This window comes from Ricinus communis, chromosome 6 (genome assembly GCF_019578655.1).
Source record: "Ricinus communis isolate WT05 ecotype wild-type chromosome 6, ASM1957865v1, whole genome shotgun sequence".
Classification (NCBI taxonomy): domain Eukaryota; kingdom Viridiplantae; phylum Streptophyta; class Magnoliopsida; order Malpighiales; family Euphorbiaceae; genus Ricinus; species Ricinus communis.
The window spans coordinates 10,929,211-10,947,302 of record NC_063261.1 but is presented as its reverse complement, the minus strand read 5'-3'; the positions used below and the strand labels follow the sequence as shown (position 1 = coordinate 10,947,302).

The following is an 18,092-nucleotide window of genomic DNA, read 5'->3' as shown; positions in this document are numbered from 1 at the left end:
AGAAAAAGGTAATTTTAGCTGGATTAACCTCAATCCTAATCACGGATTCGCCCATCCTTCTTTTCTCCAAACCCGAGAAGGCAATAACTTTTATCACAAAGCTTTCCGTACTTTCCTCGATATCTAGAACCGGAAAACGGATGCTGACACTATGTTCTTATATAAATACAATTTTCTATAGACTTTTGAATGTGTCTTGTCCTCAAGGATAAAAAGAAAATTAAAAAAAATCCTTTCACTTCAAAATTCTAAGAAGAATAATATATGGTTCCTTTTCAACAATTGGTAGCGGCTATGGTACAGTTTCTGCCTCTTTCCCTTTCTTCTGTTGAGTAATATTTTAGTTTTATTTTTGGATAATTAGTATTATATCTTTTGTATTTTTTTTATATTACACTACTTAATTATGAATATTTTAAATTATTTTATATTTTTTCTTTTATAATTTTATACTAATTTTTTTTAAGAACATTCTAAAGAAAATTTTAAATTATTATCTCTTATTATAATTATACGGAGAATTAGTCAAATTATATAACTATATTGAATTTACTTTTAGGTTATTATTTTAGGTTTGATTCTCATAAGAACCGCTTAAAAACTGCATATTGTTCACTCTCTTATAATTAACATATTTAGTGGACTAAGAATTATTAAATTATTAAGTTCTTATAAATTATAATATGAGATTGATGGATTCAAAGCACATCATATACATAAACTCAAATCAATAAATTACTATGTAAATGAGAAAAAATTATTATGAAAATGTAAACTAAATACTCATTTTCTAATCTAACTAAAAATTATCTCTAAAATAATTTTACAACGGAATTTCTTTTTTAATAGAGAATTACTTGTTTTTTAATTTACTTCTTTTTTTTGTGGTAAATGTGTAAAAGATAACTTTTTATATTTAATAACTTCTCAAGTCCTTTGTATTTGATAAGTTTTAAAATTTGAAATGTACCACCAATAAAAATTACAATAATAAATATTTAAAAAAATTATATATAGATATTTATTGAGTATAAGGATAATAGCTAGTTTGTGCCTTATTGTACTTTTATCATAATCGTTCTAATCCTAGATACGTTTTAATTGTATATGTATTCATTAATAAACAAGTTGCTATATCAGAGTATTATTGTTTTTCCTCAACAGATTATCTTCTTAACTTGGTATCAGGGCATTAAACCTTCAGTTTTTTTTAATGGCGTCTTCTTTGTTTCTTTCATCATCATCACCTTCCTTGCATACTTCTAGTCCTACTATATTAAATCCTTCTCCACCATATTTTCATCAATTTTAATTAAATCTTCATCCTTTAACTCTTTGATTGGATCGTAATAACTATCATTATTGGCAATCGCAAGTTCTCTTGACTACTTGTGCTCAAGATTTGGATGTCTTTCTGCTTGGCACAATTTCTGACGCATCACAATTTATTGACATTCAAGGTGTTCAGACCACAAATCCATATTACACGATGTGGACTCTTCATGATCAATTTTTTCTCAGTTGGCTGCTTTCATTGATTTCTGAATGTATGTTATGTCATGTTAGTCGTTGTACTACTGATTTAGAGGTTTGGCTAACTCTTGAGTGAAATTTTCAAACATCTAGTAGACCTAGGGTTTTGCAACTTCATTTTATGCTTCGAATTCTTAAGAAAGGATCATTGTCAATTGAGAATTTCATTATTAAAATGAGAAATCTGGTTGATAATTTGAGTGTTGTTGGTCAGTTTATTTCTAATAAAGACCTAATTTTGTATATTTTGGGCGGACTTAGTAATGAATACGAGTCTATGGTAGTTGCTTTGACTTCTAAATCTGAATCACTTACACTTCAAGAGGTTCAATTAGCTCTTCAAACTCATGAAATGCGACTTGAACATCAAACTCAGTATTCTTCTATTGAGTTTCTATCTAATTCAACTACTAATGTTTCTCTTCGAAAGAATTTCTCTTCTAAATTCTCTGGTGGTTGTTCATATGGAGGTCGCAGTAATTACTCTGATTCTTGTGGAGGAGAAAATTACTCGAATTTTAGAGGCGGAGGTCATTTTACTAGAGATGGTGGCTTTAGTAATAAGCAAGTTATTTGTCAACTTTGTGGCAAGGCTGGCCATATTATAGCAAAGGTGTTACAAGTATTTTGATATTAGTTTTCATGGTGCTGAAATTGTTCATCCCTCTACTAATGTAGCTCATTCTGCCCAAGCTTTTACTGCTACTCAATAAGGTTCAAAAAATACAGGATGGTGCATTAATAGTGATGCTAAAAATTATGTGACTACTTAGCCAATCTCTTCATTTAGACCAACTACAAAAGGCAACGAGAAACTTATTATAGGTAATGGTTCTAAACTTTCTATATCATATATTAGTAGTGCAGTACTAACTTCCTCATCTACATCTAAACCTTTACATCTTACCAACATTCTTCATGTTCCTAATATCATTGAAACCTTTTAAGTATTTTCTAATTCACTAAAGATAATGGTGTTTTAATTGAATTTTGTGCTGATAAATGCTTTATTAATGACAAGAGCACAATGACGCTGCTGCTAGAGGGTATGCTTAAGGATGGCTTGTACTAGTTACAACTCCCCGAGCTTTACTCTTCTAAACAATCTAAAGCTTTGGCTAAAGTGTGTCAAGTTTTTCCTACCATTTTCACTATGTCATGTAGTTCTTTTTGTGATAATAGTTCAGTTTCCATTAATAGAAGTCCTTCTATTTCTCCATTTGCAGCTAAAAATTTCAGGTCATCATGTGTTGATTTTGAGTTCGTAACTAGTTCCTCTAGTTCTTTTAATTATATTCCCAAGTCTATTACTTCTTTTTCAGATTGTAATAATTCTTGTTCTATAAATAAATCTCATGATTCTATTGTTTCAATACATCCTTCTTGTTTTTCTACTATTGCAACTACTAATGTAAATATATGGCATCAAAGGTTGGGACATCCCTCTCCTCAAGTTCTTCAAATGATTTTCAATACCATCAACATTTCTTTTAAACAATCAAATTTAGATTTTTATTCAACTTGTAAACTTGGTAAGATGCATCAATTTTATTTTCCATCCTCTGATACTAAAACTACTAAACCTTTTCAACTAGTCCATTTTGATGTTTGGGGTCCTTCCCCTTATCTTTCTGCTGAAGGATACAAATATTACATTTGATGATTTTACCAAGTTTACCTGGCTTTTTCTTTTAAAAGTCAAATCTCAAGCCTTTGACACCTTTGTTCAATTCCAATCTTTAGTTGAAAGACAATTTGATTTTAAAATTCAATGTTTGCAAACTGATTGGGGGGTGAATATAGATATTTGGTGCCTTATCTTTCTAAACTTGGCATTAGTTTCAGACGTCCTTGCCCTCATACCCATCAAAAAAATTGTAAGGCAAAAAGGAAGCATTTACACATTGTTGAATTGGGTTTGTCATTACTGGCAAGAGCTGATTTTACCTTTTAAATTCTAGTGGATTCTTTTGTCTCAATTGTCTATCTTATTAATAGACTTTCAACTCATATTCTTTATAATATTTCTCCATTTAAAGCTTTATTTAGACAAGTTCCTGATTACCAGTTTTTAAAAGTTTTTGGTTACTCATGTTATCCATATCTTAGATTGTAACATTCTCATAAGTTTCAATATAGGACCTCCAAAATGTGTGTTCCTTGGTTACAGTCCTTTTCATAAAAATTATAGATTCCTTCATTCTTCTAGTTGAGTGTATATTGCATGAAGTGTCATTTTTATTAGTTGGGCTGTCCTTATAAAGCTTTGTTTCCTCATACTTTAGATTTATCTTCTTCTTGTTTTGTTCCTGTGTCTTATCGTTCTCTGATTCTCTCTTCAACAGTCAGTGTTTATCATTTGTTTGCTACTCCCCATATGCATTTATTACCATCATTATCTTCGAATATAGTTTCTCCTCATATAATCTCATTACCTACCACTACATCTCTTAATTATTCTATTTCACCATATTCACAAAACACTTCACATGTTCAGCTTGCTAATTCTACATCACATTATTTTTTCTCTACCCCTTCTTTGTATCATCATTCTATCTCTCCCATAAATCAACATCCTATGCAAACTAGAGCCAAATTAGGTATTATAAAACCAAACCCTTGTTATACTGCATTATCAATTAATGTTTCTTCTAAAGAACCAGCTACTATGCAATAAGCTCTTTCATTACCTGAGTGGAAAGCTACTATGGAGGCTGAATGTAATGCTTTTATGAATAATCATACATGGACTTTAGTCCTGTATACTTCATATTTGAATGTGGTCACAAATAAATGGGTTTTTTTGAGTCAAATACAAGTCAAATGTTTTATGGAAAGATATAAAGCATGATTGGTTGTTAAGGGTTTTTAACAATATAATGGATTAGATTACTGATGTGCGTGGAATATACAAATCTAAATGGAGATTTTAAGGCAGAATTTATGTACATTTGGATGTGAATTGGTTCCAACACTCACCCTATGCATTTTTTTGTGTGCTTTAGGTCCAAAAGAAGTCAAAGAGTGATAAAGGGAAGAATTGGAGCAGAATTGGATGTCAAAGTTGCCCAAACAAGTCGAGTTTGCGCATCTCTAATCTAAACATGGCCGTGTTGGTTTTAACACTGGCCGTGTTCCCAACACGGGCACCAAAATGACCAACAGGAAAAAGATGCGTTAAGGAGCATGACCACAGAGAGTAACACGGCCAAGAACACCAGACCGTGTTCCCAACACGGCTAGGAACACGACCATGTTCGTGGCAACAAGACGAATTAATTAAAAGAAAGAGTAAGAGGAAAAAAAGAAAACGGGGGGAGAACGTCCCAAACCCTAACTTTTCTCTCTCTAAGGAGACTTGGACCAAGGTTTAAATCGGATTCCCTTCAAAGATTGAAGATTAGGCGAGGTTCGTTGATTGGTTTCAATTTGAGCAAGAGGAACAAGAATTGATTCAATTCGAGCAAGAGGAATTGAGGCTGTTTACTCTCATCCAAGGGTGTAATCGGGTTTCTCTACCTTTACTCATTGTTGTAATTGAATTCTTGTGGGTTTTGATAATGAACATGTTTAGCTAGATTGATTAAATCCATTGGGATTTCTTTACTATGTTGGCTTAATATTATATTGTTGGATTGTTTGAGTTAGTTTTGTATTCTTCTTACTTTCAGTATTAATAAGATAATGCATTATTCATGAGACGTTGTGAATTGTGGTGTTTAGATTGCTTTATGTGATTGAGAAGTCCATTTAACAATTGGAATTTTGAATAGTAAGAACTAGTTAATAATCACTTAGAGATAAGGATAATTAACTAGCAGGATTAAGAATTAACAAAGCTTAATAGAGGCGGATTAAAGCTTAATACTAATTTGAGAATCAATTGTTAGGAAGAGATTCCAACTTTAGGTTATTAAGTTTAGGAATTCGGTTATCTCAAGAGAGAAACCGAATTCAGTTAAGAATTCGTCCAAGGGTAGCATAATTGAAGTCATCAATCCTTTATCTTTTGTTTGATTGCCAACTAGTTTAGGTTCCCTTTGGGTTTGCTTTCTTATCCATTTACTCCTACATCTCCCTTAGAACTTAGCTTGTAGCTATTAGTTAGTTTAGAAATTATTCATCATTCATTTTAGGTTAATATAACAAAGAACAAAGGAGTAACTCTGGGCTTTCACTTTCCTGAGGAATACGACCTTGATACTCGCTATTAGTGCTATACTGCATCAATAGGTACACTGCCTTAGATTGTAGCTGCATAGATAGCAGCCATCAATTACTTTGATACTTCCAATCCTGTTATAAGACCTTCTACCATTATAGTTGTTTTTACTCGTACTATTACATTTAATTGGGATATACAATAGATTGACATTAATAATGCTTTCTTGAATAGTGATCTTCAAGAAATAGTTTTCATGGTTCAACTATAAGATTTTATTGATTCAGCTCATCCTACTCATGTTTGCAAGCTTCAAAAAGCTCTTTACGGCTTAAAACATGCTCCTAGAGCTTGGTTTGGCAAGCTTGAACAAGCATTGTTCAATTGGGAATTTCATAATTCCACTTCAGACACCTTATTATTTTTGTGCAGAAAGAATGGCAAGATGGTTATTTTGCTAGTCTATATTAATGATATCCTTATCACCGATGAAGATTCTACTATCATTCAACAAATCATTTTTATTTATATATTCAGTTCTCTTTAAATATTATTGGATCAGTTAATTACTTCTTAGGACTTGAAGCTTATAGGGACGTTTTAGGTCTGTATCTTACTCAATCTAAGTATATTCATGACCTTCTGGAGAAAACTAACACAGTAGCTGCCAAACCAAGTTCTACACCTATGTGTTTGAATCAAAAGCTTTATTATAATGATAGTACTCTCTTCGATCAGCCATCTTTGTGCAAAAGTACTATTGGTACTTTGTAATATTTGACTATAACCAGACCCGACATCACCTTTTCAATTAACAAACTCAATCAATTTCTATAAGCTCCAACTGTCAATCATTGGATAACATGTAAGAAGATTCTGATATACTTGCAAGGTACTAGATCTCTTGGTCTACATTTTAAACCATCCTCCAGATCAATTTAAAGGGTTTTATTGATGCTGATTGGGGAAGCAGTATTGATGATCGAAGGTCCACAACTAGTTCTTATATTTTCCTAGGAGGTGATTCAATTTGTTGGTGCTCTCACAAGCAGAAAGTGGTTGCTAGAAGTAGTACTGAATCTGAATATCATGCTTTAGCTTCTACTGCAGTAGAACTTCTGTGGTTAAATCCTTTATTTACTGAACTTGATGTTGATCTTGAATCATCTCCTATCTCATGGTGTGACAATGTTGGTGCAGGGTCCTTAGCATCTAATCTTGTTTTTCATGCAAGGACAAAGCACATTGAAATAGATGTGCATTTTATTAGAGAAAAAGTGGCTACTAAGTTGCTTGATGTTCGGTACATACCAATTGAGGAACAACTTGTTGATTTACTTACAAATCCTCTGTCTTCTGCTAGATTTCATATGTTGTGTTCCAAGCTTCATCTAGTGTGTAAGTCAAACTTGAGGGGGCATATTGAGTATAAGGATAGTAGTTAGTTTGTGTCTTGCTTTGCTTTTAAGCATAGTCGTTCATCTGATCCTAGATACATTGTAATTGTATATACATTAATATACAGGCTGCTAGATTTAGAGCAGTTATTGTTTTTACTCAACTGATTATCTTTCTTAGCTATATTTAATATTATTTTTTAAATATTCTATCTAATAATTAATAATTACAAATTATTTTAAATTTATTAGTTATTGAATAATAAACATAAAATTAATTTCCTGAATATTTATTAATTAATAAAATTGCTAATTTATTAACTGTAAAATATAACATAGTCGACTATCTATATTAAGCATGAGATATGCCTTAAAATTCGATTAGAGCGAAAAATTAAAACTTAAGTAAAATTGACATTGTTCAAAATAAATTTTAAAAAACTATTATTTTCAATACTTTGTTAAAAAGTAAAACTCATCTAAAATTTTATTATGCTTATAGGGGGAATAATCCTAATTCCTATAGTCCATCAATGAAATTCATTGGTGATGTCCAATAATATTTCATATTCTTCTATGTCTTGCCGATGTTAATCCTTATCCTTCATTACCATTTCAAGATAGCAACCAAGCTAGCTCTCAACCTTCCTCCAAGTCCACCGGCCGTTCCATTCATTTGTCACCTCCACCTCTAGCATTGCATAGTCTCTCCTTCGCATATGGCCCTCTTCTTTTATTTCCGTCTTGGTTGTTGTGGCATAATTATTGTTCCGTCAACATTTGCTACTGACATCTTCAAACCAAATAATTTTATTTTTCTAGTAAACCAAAATTTCCTCTCAACAAGAGGAATTTATTATGAAACTCTAGGTTCTTTAAATCCCATATGGAGATTACTGGAAGTTCATGAAGAAACCTCAATCAATATATACGACACGACATATTAAAAGAGCCAATGATATTCGACGTGAATAACTAAGACGATTCTTAGGGTAAATAGCCATGTAAAATCTTTATCATATGTTTTTATCTCATAACAAACTTTTAAATTTTTCTCTTTTGATACCAAATCATCAATTTTGCTTACAAGCGACGATACCCATTTAAAATTATATTTATAATTTTTAAACAATTTTAATAGTTTGAAAATTAAAAGAAATTATCACAATTTTACCTTTGCTATTAATTAAATCTTTATATTTTTATTATAATTAAATTTATTATTTATTAATTTTAATTGAATGAAATATTCATATACCAACTTTTCAAAATTAAAAAATCATCATATATTTTATATGAAAAAGTAAACTTCATGAATTTTTTGCTATTAAATAAATGTGAGATTCTTGACCTGATATTTATACAGAATAGTTCAGTCAACTCAAGAATTTCATCAGTAAAGTTATGCTAAAAATTAGAGTAATTAAAAAACACTAGTTAATTATTTTTATACAGACACTAAAATTGATTTTTGTATAAAAATATATAAAGAGATTTTAGTATAATAAACAAATTATAAAAGACAATTTCTATATTACATCAAAGATCACGGGGTAAATAGTATAAAATCAAATCTAGTCAATAATTGCTTAATTGAAATACTAATGAAAGATATTTTTAATATAAAATTATAAAATAAAAAATAAAAAATAAAAAATATATTTTTTAAATGTCAGAAAAAAATCAGGATAACATAAAAAAAAAATATAAGAGTAAAATAGTAATTACTTAAAAAGTCATTAAATTTACAAAAAAACACTAAAGCTCTTAATATCTTTTGCAATTAACCCAGTAAAGAAAAGAGTGACATGTATACTCTCTCAATTACAAACCCCATTTCTTGAGCTGCTCTTCTCCATTTCCTGCACCGCTCAGTCGCCCTCCTCTTCCATCAAATTTTGTCACGTAATCCTTCATCTTTTGTCACGATTCAGCCGCCCTCCTCCTCTATCATTTTCTATCACGATTCCATCCGTCCTCCTCCTCCAGCCGTCATTTTCTTTGACGAGTTACTGACCCAGGTTTGCAGCTCTTTCTCTCTCCGGGTTTCTTTGCATTTGTTTTTTTTTGCGTTTTTTCTTTCTGCTTTTTTTGTGTGTTTTTGCACATATTGTTCGTTCTAGTATGCTTGTACAGTTTATATTGAACTATTGTTGATGGTGTTACTGTTATTATTGTGTTAATGAGGATCCTTGGTAAATTAAAAATGCATGTCCCTGTGGTTGATTTACTAAGTTATTTACTCTGCTGTTATTCAAGTGCTGATAAGAGAGGTTCCATCTTTCTTGTTGTTACACATTCACCTTTCGCTCCACAGAACACCTCTTTCTCTCTTCATCTTTCTTGTTGAAGGAACTATAAGATCTCCATTTCTTTTTCAAATGCTCCATTTGCTTGTCTATTTTGTGAATTCCAGGCTGTATGTCATGCTCATATTTACGGATCTTGCTATTCCCATTATGTTTTTTCTTAAGGCATTATAAAAATGATAAAATTCTTTTTTCCTTTTTAATCAAGAACTTGGTTTAATTATTTAGGTTTTGGAATTTAGATGCATATTTTGCTTTTATGTATAATTTATTTACAATTGTAAGATTTATAGCTACATATTTGGTAAGCTCGAGCTTGCGTTCAAGTTTGTATATGAGTTGAGCTTGAGCTTGCTTAATGAGGTTTAATTTAAGCTTGTATATGAGCGGAGCTTGAGCTTAGCTCGTTTATATAAAATACCGAGCTAATAATGAGCCGAGGTTGAGTCTAGCTCAATTATATATAGTATCGAGCAAATTAGGAGCTGAGCTCGAACATATTAAAATTTAAATAAGCCGAGTTTGAGCTCTACAAGACTAAAAATTTTCCAGCTTGAGAGTTAATTTCTCACAAGCGGAGTCTGAACATTGAAAAGCGCAGCTCAGCTCAACTCGTTTGCACTCCTACTTTTGTTAGTGGTCTCAGCTCTGCTAAACTCTTAGTCCTTTGAATGATATGTAATTCCGACTATTGGAATCGTTTCTATATCGCAGTTAGGGTTTTTAACTAAATTTTAGTTAAATCAATTGCAAGTTGAAGCTGAAATTTATAAGTATTATGATATTGTTAGGAGATTATTGATACTTTTGCAGGTAACTGCAAACCATTGTGGCGTTTAACATTGCAATTAATAGTGTTCAAATGATCCAGCTGTGACCAAAATGAGCAGCTCAAGAGAGAATTCTCCGGATTGGCTGCACTGTTTCCAGGTTATTTTTATTCCTGATTGTCGCCTGTGTCTTTTTTAGTTTTGGCTAATTATTCTTTGTTTAAACAGCCATTCATTGAATTTGAGCAAGGAATAAGTACCTAAAATCAAGTAAGAGGTTGGGCTCTTGTATTTAAGGGGCCCTGTTGCAATATTAGGTAGCTGACAGTAGAGTTGAACTTAGAATGTTGTCACTTGGTGTATCCAGGATTATCAGTTGAAAACATGGGGCAATGACTGAATGACTGTAATAAGAAAGAGTAGAATGTCATTCAGGTCATTACTGCATGTAAATTCAATTTTTACTCGGTTTTTAATTCATATAATTGTCAATATTCTCGCAGATACCTATCAGGTACCTTTATTCACAATTACTTTTGAGGAATATGCATTAGGAAACCACAACCTTTCAGTTTTGCATATAAGAATTTCTTTTAGAAGCATGGTTTTTGCATCGGACAGTGGCCAGCAATAGTAGTTGTTCAAAATAAAGTAGATTTGATTGGTGTTAGATTCAATGGCTATCAAGCAAAATTCATTTGATGCTGTTTTCCTTTCCTTTCTCTTTCTCTTTCTTGGTACTAGTCTTTTTTTCTTTCTGGTACCTGGGGATGTTTCAGATAGTATAAAAAATGTTGTGTCACATTTATTAGAATCTTTTTAATGTGGATACATTTTTGTACTTGGGAATGTTTCAGATTGTATGAAGAATATTCATGATTTATATGGAATATGGATATCATGCATTATCGTCATTTTATGTGGTATATGGGTTGCAATACTCTGTCGCCACTTTGCCTATATGCTAATTTGATCGTTGAACAGGCTCCAATTCATTCAACTGTCACATTGTCCTCGGATTCTGATTCTTTACCAAATGTTAGTCCTTCTAGAGGTGACCAAATTGATTCTCAATCTCCTAAGAGTGAAAGCGGTGCACAATCTCCATCAAATCAGATTCTTAAAGCAAAGGCTCCAAAAAGAGGACCTGTAGAAGATGAGACACTAACAGCAAATACGAGGAAGAAAAATAAGAAGGCAAAGGAGAAACAAGGTGAAATGGGCATTTTGGTTAAGATTTTATTGTTACTGAGACCATATTAGTTTGTATAAGATGCCATTTTCTAAAACTCCTCTCATAATGCTTTCTGATAACTGTTTAGCTATTTAATTACAACATTGAGCTTATTGGCTTCAAGTCATGCATGTTGTTTCTTCTGATTTTGATACAGGGGATGAGGCTGATGGGCAGGATACTGAGGAAGCAACAACTGACACACATATAGAATCTCATGTATGATATCTTTACTCCAGCATTCCCTTGCATTTGTCTGCGGAAAGTTTTGCTTTTACTCTAATGTCAGGACTGCTTTCAATATGATTAGCCATTGAGTTCGTTCGAGAAGCGAAACAGCATCTCAAGTCTTAGAACTGTGAGGTAGCCGAATAGATTCTGTTTGGAGCTGAAAACTGGACAGAATTCTTCTTTTGTTTGGCTATATACAGGGAAAATTGTCTGTTTTCCTACTGATATGAAGCCAATAAGAGATTGATGCATTGGTAGAAAGATGTTGTATTTAAGTGTCCATGGTTTTGGATAGGCTATAGATAATAAATATTGTTGGCTGCTATATGAAACATTTTACAACTAGTATTCATTTTTGTCTCTTCTTACTAAAGTTTTTTTTTTTTTTTTGTTTTTTTTTAATATATATTTCAAATCTGTATAGGCCTATAATGTTTGAAGAAAATGTATGAAATGGTCGGTGCTGATGATATCATTCTTGTGGTTAAACAGGCAGCAAAGCGTTCAATTTGGGCATTATCATCAGATTCAGAATCTTGTCCTGATGATAGCTCTCAGAGGAAGACAAAAAGTAATCAACCCAAAGAGAGTAGAAAGGAGAAGGATGCAATTCTTGTTGATAACAGCGTGGAGAAGGCATTGAAGGGAAAATCTCCAAAGAAACTGCTAAAAGTTGAGGGTCGTAAACTAAAGAAAAAGGAGAATAAAAATGATGATGTGCCAAAAACAGGTATGAAGTGAGTGGGAGTGACAGATCTGTATTTTGATCTAGAAGGGGACTTCTCTTTTCCTTTTTGTTGATATCTCCTTTCTTTCCCCCTGGGTAGATTTTTAGAAAATTAGATAAACAATTGTCACTAAGTTCTACTTTTAAAAGTGCATATGAAGTTGACTCTTTTCCCAATCCCCCATCCAAACTAAGAGACAAAAGAAATAGACTTAGCAAAATTGCAGTTATGCAAATGACTTTGTTGGTGCTGCAGGAGACAATGATGATGTTGAAGTTGCAGATGAAGACGTTTCTGAGAAGCATACTGGTCCTCAAGTATGAAATCTCAATAGAGCACATTCTGTTTGTTTCCCTAGTCCATAGTTCTCTAAATTGCCTTAACAAGTTAAAACTTGTAGGTTTCAACATCAATGATACCTTTGCTGCTCTCGGATAAAGTCAGTCGTACAAAGGTAGGGCTTGACTATGTATTGGGCATTTGTTTTTTGTTTAGAGAGTATATTTTCTGTTTATGATACGTATTATTTGAATATCTCAGATGTTTCTCTAAGATTAAGAACAAGGAAGATTTAATTCCCTATTTGCTATCAGGTCATGTTTTCTTAAATTTGAAGATTAAGCAACTAATAGTAGTTAAATGATTGCCTTATCGGTCTGTTCTTAGCTATTAGTTCCTTAGTGAATCCATCAAAGGTTGTTTTTTTTTGAAAAGTATGCCTCTGCTTAGAAATGGTTTTTGTCTTTTTTCTTTTTGATTCCGTTATGGCCTTTGATCACGGAACTTACCAACCTGTCTATATGGTGTATGCTCATGTAGTGGGACAGAAGCTGAAAGACAAACATATATGTACATGCATATTTCCCTTAATGATGAATTCTTGGAAGGTGTGAATCATAGAACATTATGATAATAATATTAAGCCGTCAAACGGAGAAAAATATTCATTATAAGAGAACTCATGATTTAATATACATTTTGATGAAGAATTTTTTGAACAAACATCTATCAGATTTGGATTGGATTTCTATAGACCACAGATCCCTCTTAGGCAAAGATTATAAATTATAGTTGCAACCACAATTGTAGTCATAGTCATGTGTAATGAAAGTGAAGCCAGTATGCTTTCAGGTATTCTACAACTTCACTTAACCTGAAAAATTATATATCCTACTTTTAACTTTTATGCATTTTCTGCTCTGGCTTCCATGAGTTTGGACCTACGACCATCTGTTAAAAAAAGGAGCAATTATACCATTGCTCTAAATCTCACCCTCTTTGCATTAGTATTTTAGATCTGCATGTATTTTAATACATTTCATATGGAATTTTAATCTAACAGTTTCATACAGGTTTTTCATAAGAATGCCTGTTTTCCGATCTGCTAATGCCTGTTTTCCGATCTGCTGTTGTGTTAATTTAATGCTTGTATTAGTTAAAATTGAACAAAACATGTTTTGTATATAAATTTACCATTTCTTTGGGTTCATGAATTTATTTTGAAATTTGGCTTTCAAATATTAGATTGGATATTCAAGGATTTCAAATAGCACATATACTTGGTTGTTATTTCAAGTCCTCGTTACTTACCTTCCAAGTTTTTCATGGATTTGAACAAATCCAAATCCATGTGAATTTTTTTCAAGCGTGAAATCAATGTGAATTTTAAATGTTCGGAACAAGGTTTTGAATCATATCCAAATCCATGGTCTAAATATAAATCCAAGAATCCAGACACGACATGAATAATTTTGATCTATGATATCGTTTTTACTTACAATTCTGGTTCAGAATTAGCAACTTACTTGCTATTTGCTAGAACCATTTTCTAATGATTTGACGTCAGTTTGCCACATGGATAACTATGTGGAGAACTTATTTTTCATTTTGATTTTTAAAATCTACATATTTTTATAACTTACAATTGATAAATTATATGAACGAAAACTTGAAATTTTCCCTTTCTTGTGCATTTATGCTCACAAGTTATCGGTATTTGTTTCTTAAATGTTAATTTATATTCTGGAGTCAAGTTAATTTATTGCTATGTGGATGGAAGAATTTTAAACAAGTATATAGACATGATTTTAAATAAATTGTTCGAACTCATTTTTTCAATTGATTAGATTTGTGGATGTGGTTGAGAACTTATATGATGTGGATTTGAAATAAACCTTTAAATAGGCAATTAAAGTTCGCACGTAGTAAAGATTTATCCACATTTATAAATTTAAATTAGATAAAAAAATCTAGCAAACATAAAAAACCTATGACTATTGAATGCAAAATGTTGCAATTCAAACATCTCCATCCTTGTGTAATTTGAAGACACCCGAACCATTACTCTGGTGGCCCCATCTCTCTCACATGCAACTGGAATTGTGATTTAAATATATGGTAGCAGATAAATAACTGTGTGAACACATTAGGGGTGTAAAATGATCTGAACGGTCTGAACTTGACTCGGATTCGGCTCGTTTTAACTTGTTGAAGCTTGTTCAACAAGTATGACGATTCGTGCTTGATCTTATTTTTAAGCTTGTTAAAAATTCGAGCCGAGCTTGAGAAGACAAAAGCTCGGCTCAATATCTTCATAAGCTTTTAGGCTCATTATAGATTATATATGTTATCTATAATAATAAGATATATATATATATATATATATATAGACACACGCACACTTAAAATTAATTTTATTTATTGATAATAAAGATCAAGTTAACATAAATCTCTTATAAATCAAAATGGAGATTTTGTATTTAACCTGAAAACATCTTCTATACAGTTACATTCACATATAAATTTTTTGAAGTGGTTAATTTTTAGTAGCAAAGCAGTAACCATAGCATTTTTTATCTTTCAGGCTTGAAAATGTAATAGTAGTTTTTGGAGGTTTTTATTCCATTAGATACTGAATTTATTTTTCTTTATTTTCAATAGAGTAAACTATTCTTATTTAGTTCTTTAAAGGGACTTTTTTCATTACTTTGAGCTTATTACTCTTTATGGTTTTTTTCCTATTAGTTTATTTTGCTTTTATTTATTTTCATTTATATAATAAAAAAAGCAAAATGTTTAAAAATATTAATATTCTGAATGGCTTGAGCTTGACTCGGATTCAGTTAATTCTTTTATCCGTTCGAGCTCGTTTAAAATATCTCAAATTTAAGCCGATCTTGATCATTTATATGATTTCACCGTGCCGAGCTTGAACAATGATGTGTTCAGATTGGCTTGGCTCCTTTTCACCCCTAGAACGCATAAAGACATGCTAAAATTTACATATAAGCATGCACACATACACTTCCACAGCAGTCTGCAAATATAGATACTCACCCAAGTGATCTATTAAAGCTACAAGGTTTTTGCAGGCTCTTGTGGAATGCGAAGGTGAATCCATAGATTTGAGTGGCGACATGGGGGCTGTTGGAAGAGTAGTAATTCCAGATGGCTCTTCTGGTAATCATGAAATGTACTTGGATTTGAAAGGTATCTTTTGTTTTGTTTTGTTGATTTATATGTTGACTACACTTTTGTTTCTGGTTTAAATAATTATTTCTATATATCTTTCATTGAGCCAGAAGATAGTTGGCCATATTAGTGGCTGACTAATTACTCATTGATTTTCATAGATAGTGTCCTTATTATTTTTCACCCTCCGAAATCATGGTGGATTGAAGTTGCAAACCTCCCAAAATTTGGCATATACATTGTGGAATACTGTAGTTTTTGACTTTACCAAGTTTCTTCTTTGCTTTTCTTTCTTTTCCTCCCTTTTACCAATTCCACTTTGTATTTGGCTCGGATATCAGTTCTGCCATATTATGACCTTATGTGCACTTGGTCTCTATCAGTAAGTTAATTGTTAAGCATGTCTTCATAAATTAGGCTGCATCTGATTGGTTTAACTTTGGTTGTTTCAGGAACAATATACAGAACAAAAATAGTTCCTTCCAGGACATTTTGCGTTGTACGTCATGATCTGCTCTTAAAATTTTTCTTTTTATGAAGAAAAATTGCAGCGAACTCTCTCCTTACCATCATTTGTCCTATTATATTCATATTATGTCAGTGTTCTTTCTTTCTTTTTCTTTTTTATTTGATTACTGTAACATAGTGCAGATCTGTTTTGTTTCAGGTTAGCTTTGGTCAATCAGAAGCAAAGGTTTGTTCACTATTTCATCTTTCTCCTCCTGTGGTCTCTCATTTCATGTGGGTATAGGGCATAACAATGAGCTGTACTTGAAGAAATTTTGAACTTTATATTTGTATCATATTGTAAAATTTCTTGTCTAATGGTTGTTCTTTTCTTTTCCTCATTAGTTTATTTTCCAGATTGTGAATTGTATTGGGGGGAAGATGTGTTAAAATCTGACAGTGTTTACAGATCTTGTATTCTTTCTGGTCAGATAGAGGCTATTATGAACGATTTCATTCAGCTGAAAGCACAGTCTAATGTCTATGAAGCTGAAACTATGGTTGAAGGTCAGAACCCTTTAACATCCACATTTCTGTGTAATATTTTGGACTAAAAGTTTTCTTCTGATCTCCAGTTTGTTCTTCACTATGATGATTTTGCATGAGTAGGAACGCTTGAGGGGTTTTCTTTTGACTCGGAAGATGAGGCTGAGAAGATGCCGAAACCTGTTTCTCATCAAACAGATCAAAATGATGGCAATGAAGAACAAATGAATGGAAAAACTAAACGAAAGGCTAAGAAATCATCTGTACGTCTTCAAATCTTTCCTTCTAACCTATTAATGCCTTTTTTTTCTTTTGCCTATGGTTAAATATTAATGGACAAAAGCAGAAAAAAGGAGAGGATTCTAACGTTTATTCTGATTGTTATGTCTGGATGCAGGGAGCGGCACAAAAGAAGGGTAAAACTGGAGGAGGCAAGCCCCGGCCAGCAAAGAAAGTAAAAAAGAAAGCTCAAGTGCCAAAGAAAGCCAAGACTAGAAAATGAGACCAATATACATTTATTTGCCGTTTTTCATTGATTAATTCTTTTCGACTTATTATTTTCATATTTACTGAAATCATGAACTGAAGGAGCTTTATTAACACTAGCTAAGTGTAGAATAAATGCCACACTTGCATCAGTCTATTTTGCTATCTGAAATTTACCTTGAAAGCATGCCCAATTGAATTTCAAGTCTATGGTCAGTATATTGTATCTGAAACTAACCTGCTAGTTTGCTGCTTGAATGATGAATAGAAAACCCTGTTCAGTTTGGAACAAACTCAAATTGCCGCTGAATAATGTTATATAAAACTCCAAATCAACTCAATCAGCAATATTTTTGAAGTGAAATGCATTAGCAACTAAAAATTGACCTTAGCTTAGTGTTGTCAGTAATCATTCTCGGCCGTCTGCACAGTAAGGTTTGTCAGCTGTTAGCCTGTTAGATTCATTCTAGTGAGGATCTGATATACAGAATGCTTCATCCTAACAAGTTTGTTAGGATAACAATTTATTTCTGCAGGGCTAGACTGAGGATGAGGAGAAGAATCCACATTGGAAAGGTGCAGGCGGATGTTTTGAGGAAGAAGCCATCTTTACAGCATCCCGGTTGCTGGGCTTGTCAATCACTTCAGCAGAAATCCCAATCCTGTATCAAAAAGGGAAAAGAAAAGAACAAACAAAAAAGAAAAGCAAAGGGTATTCTGAGGTTTATAATGTTTGCTTGCTCCCACCAAGAAATGATGTAAAGAACAATTAGATGCA

The 18,092-nt window shown here is 32.2% G+C and overlaps 1 protein-coding gene across 4 annotated transcripts; it reads left to right on the top strand.

Annotated features, from left to right (window-relative positions):
- Window positions 1-8,801: 8,801 nt before the first annotated feature.
- LOC8287558 (DNA-binding protein BIN4) lies at window positions 8,802-17,466 on the top strand. Of its 4 annotated transcripts, none has more exons than XM_048375415.1 (13): window positions 8,802-9,113; window positions 10,273-10,331; window positions 11,156-11,384; window positions 11,563-11,624; window positions 12,129-12,366; window positions 12,620-12,681; window positions 12,765-12,818; window positions 15,736-15,853; window positions 16,288-16,334; window positions 16,503-16,576; window positions 16,752-16,849; window positions 16,952-17,091; window positions 17,226-17,466. In XM_048375415.1, exons 2-13 carry the CDS (start codon window positions 10,284-10,286, stop codon window positions 17,328-17,330), a joined length of 1,275 nt encoding a protein of 424 aa, XP_048231372.1. In that variant the 5' UTR covers window positions 8,802-9,113; window positions 10,273-10,283; the 3' UTR covers window positions 17,331-17,466. The 4 variants fall into 4 exon arrangements, with proteins under 4 accessions (XP_048231372.1, XP_048231373.1, XP_048231370.1 ...); XM_048375416.1 differs by having other exon boundaries at window positions 8,803-9,113; window positions 10,193-10,331; XM_048375413.1 differs by having other exon boundaries at window positions 8,804-9,113; window positions 10,215-10,331.
- Window positions 17,467-18,092: the final 626 nt, after the last annotated feature.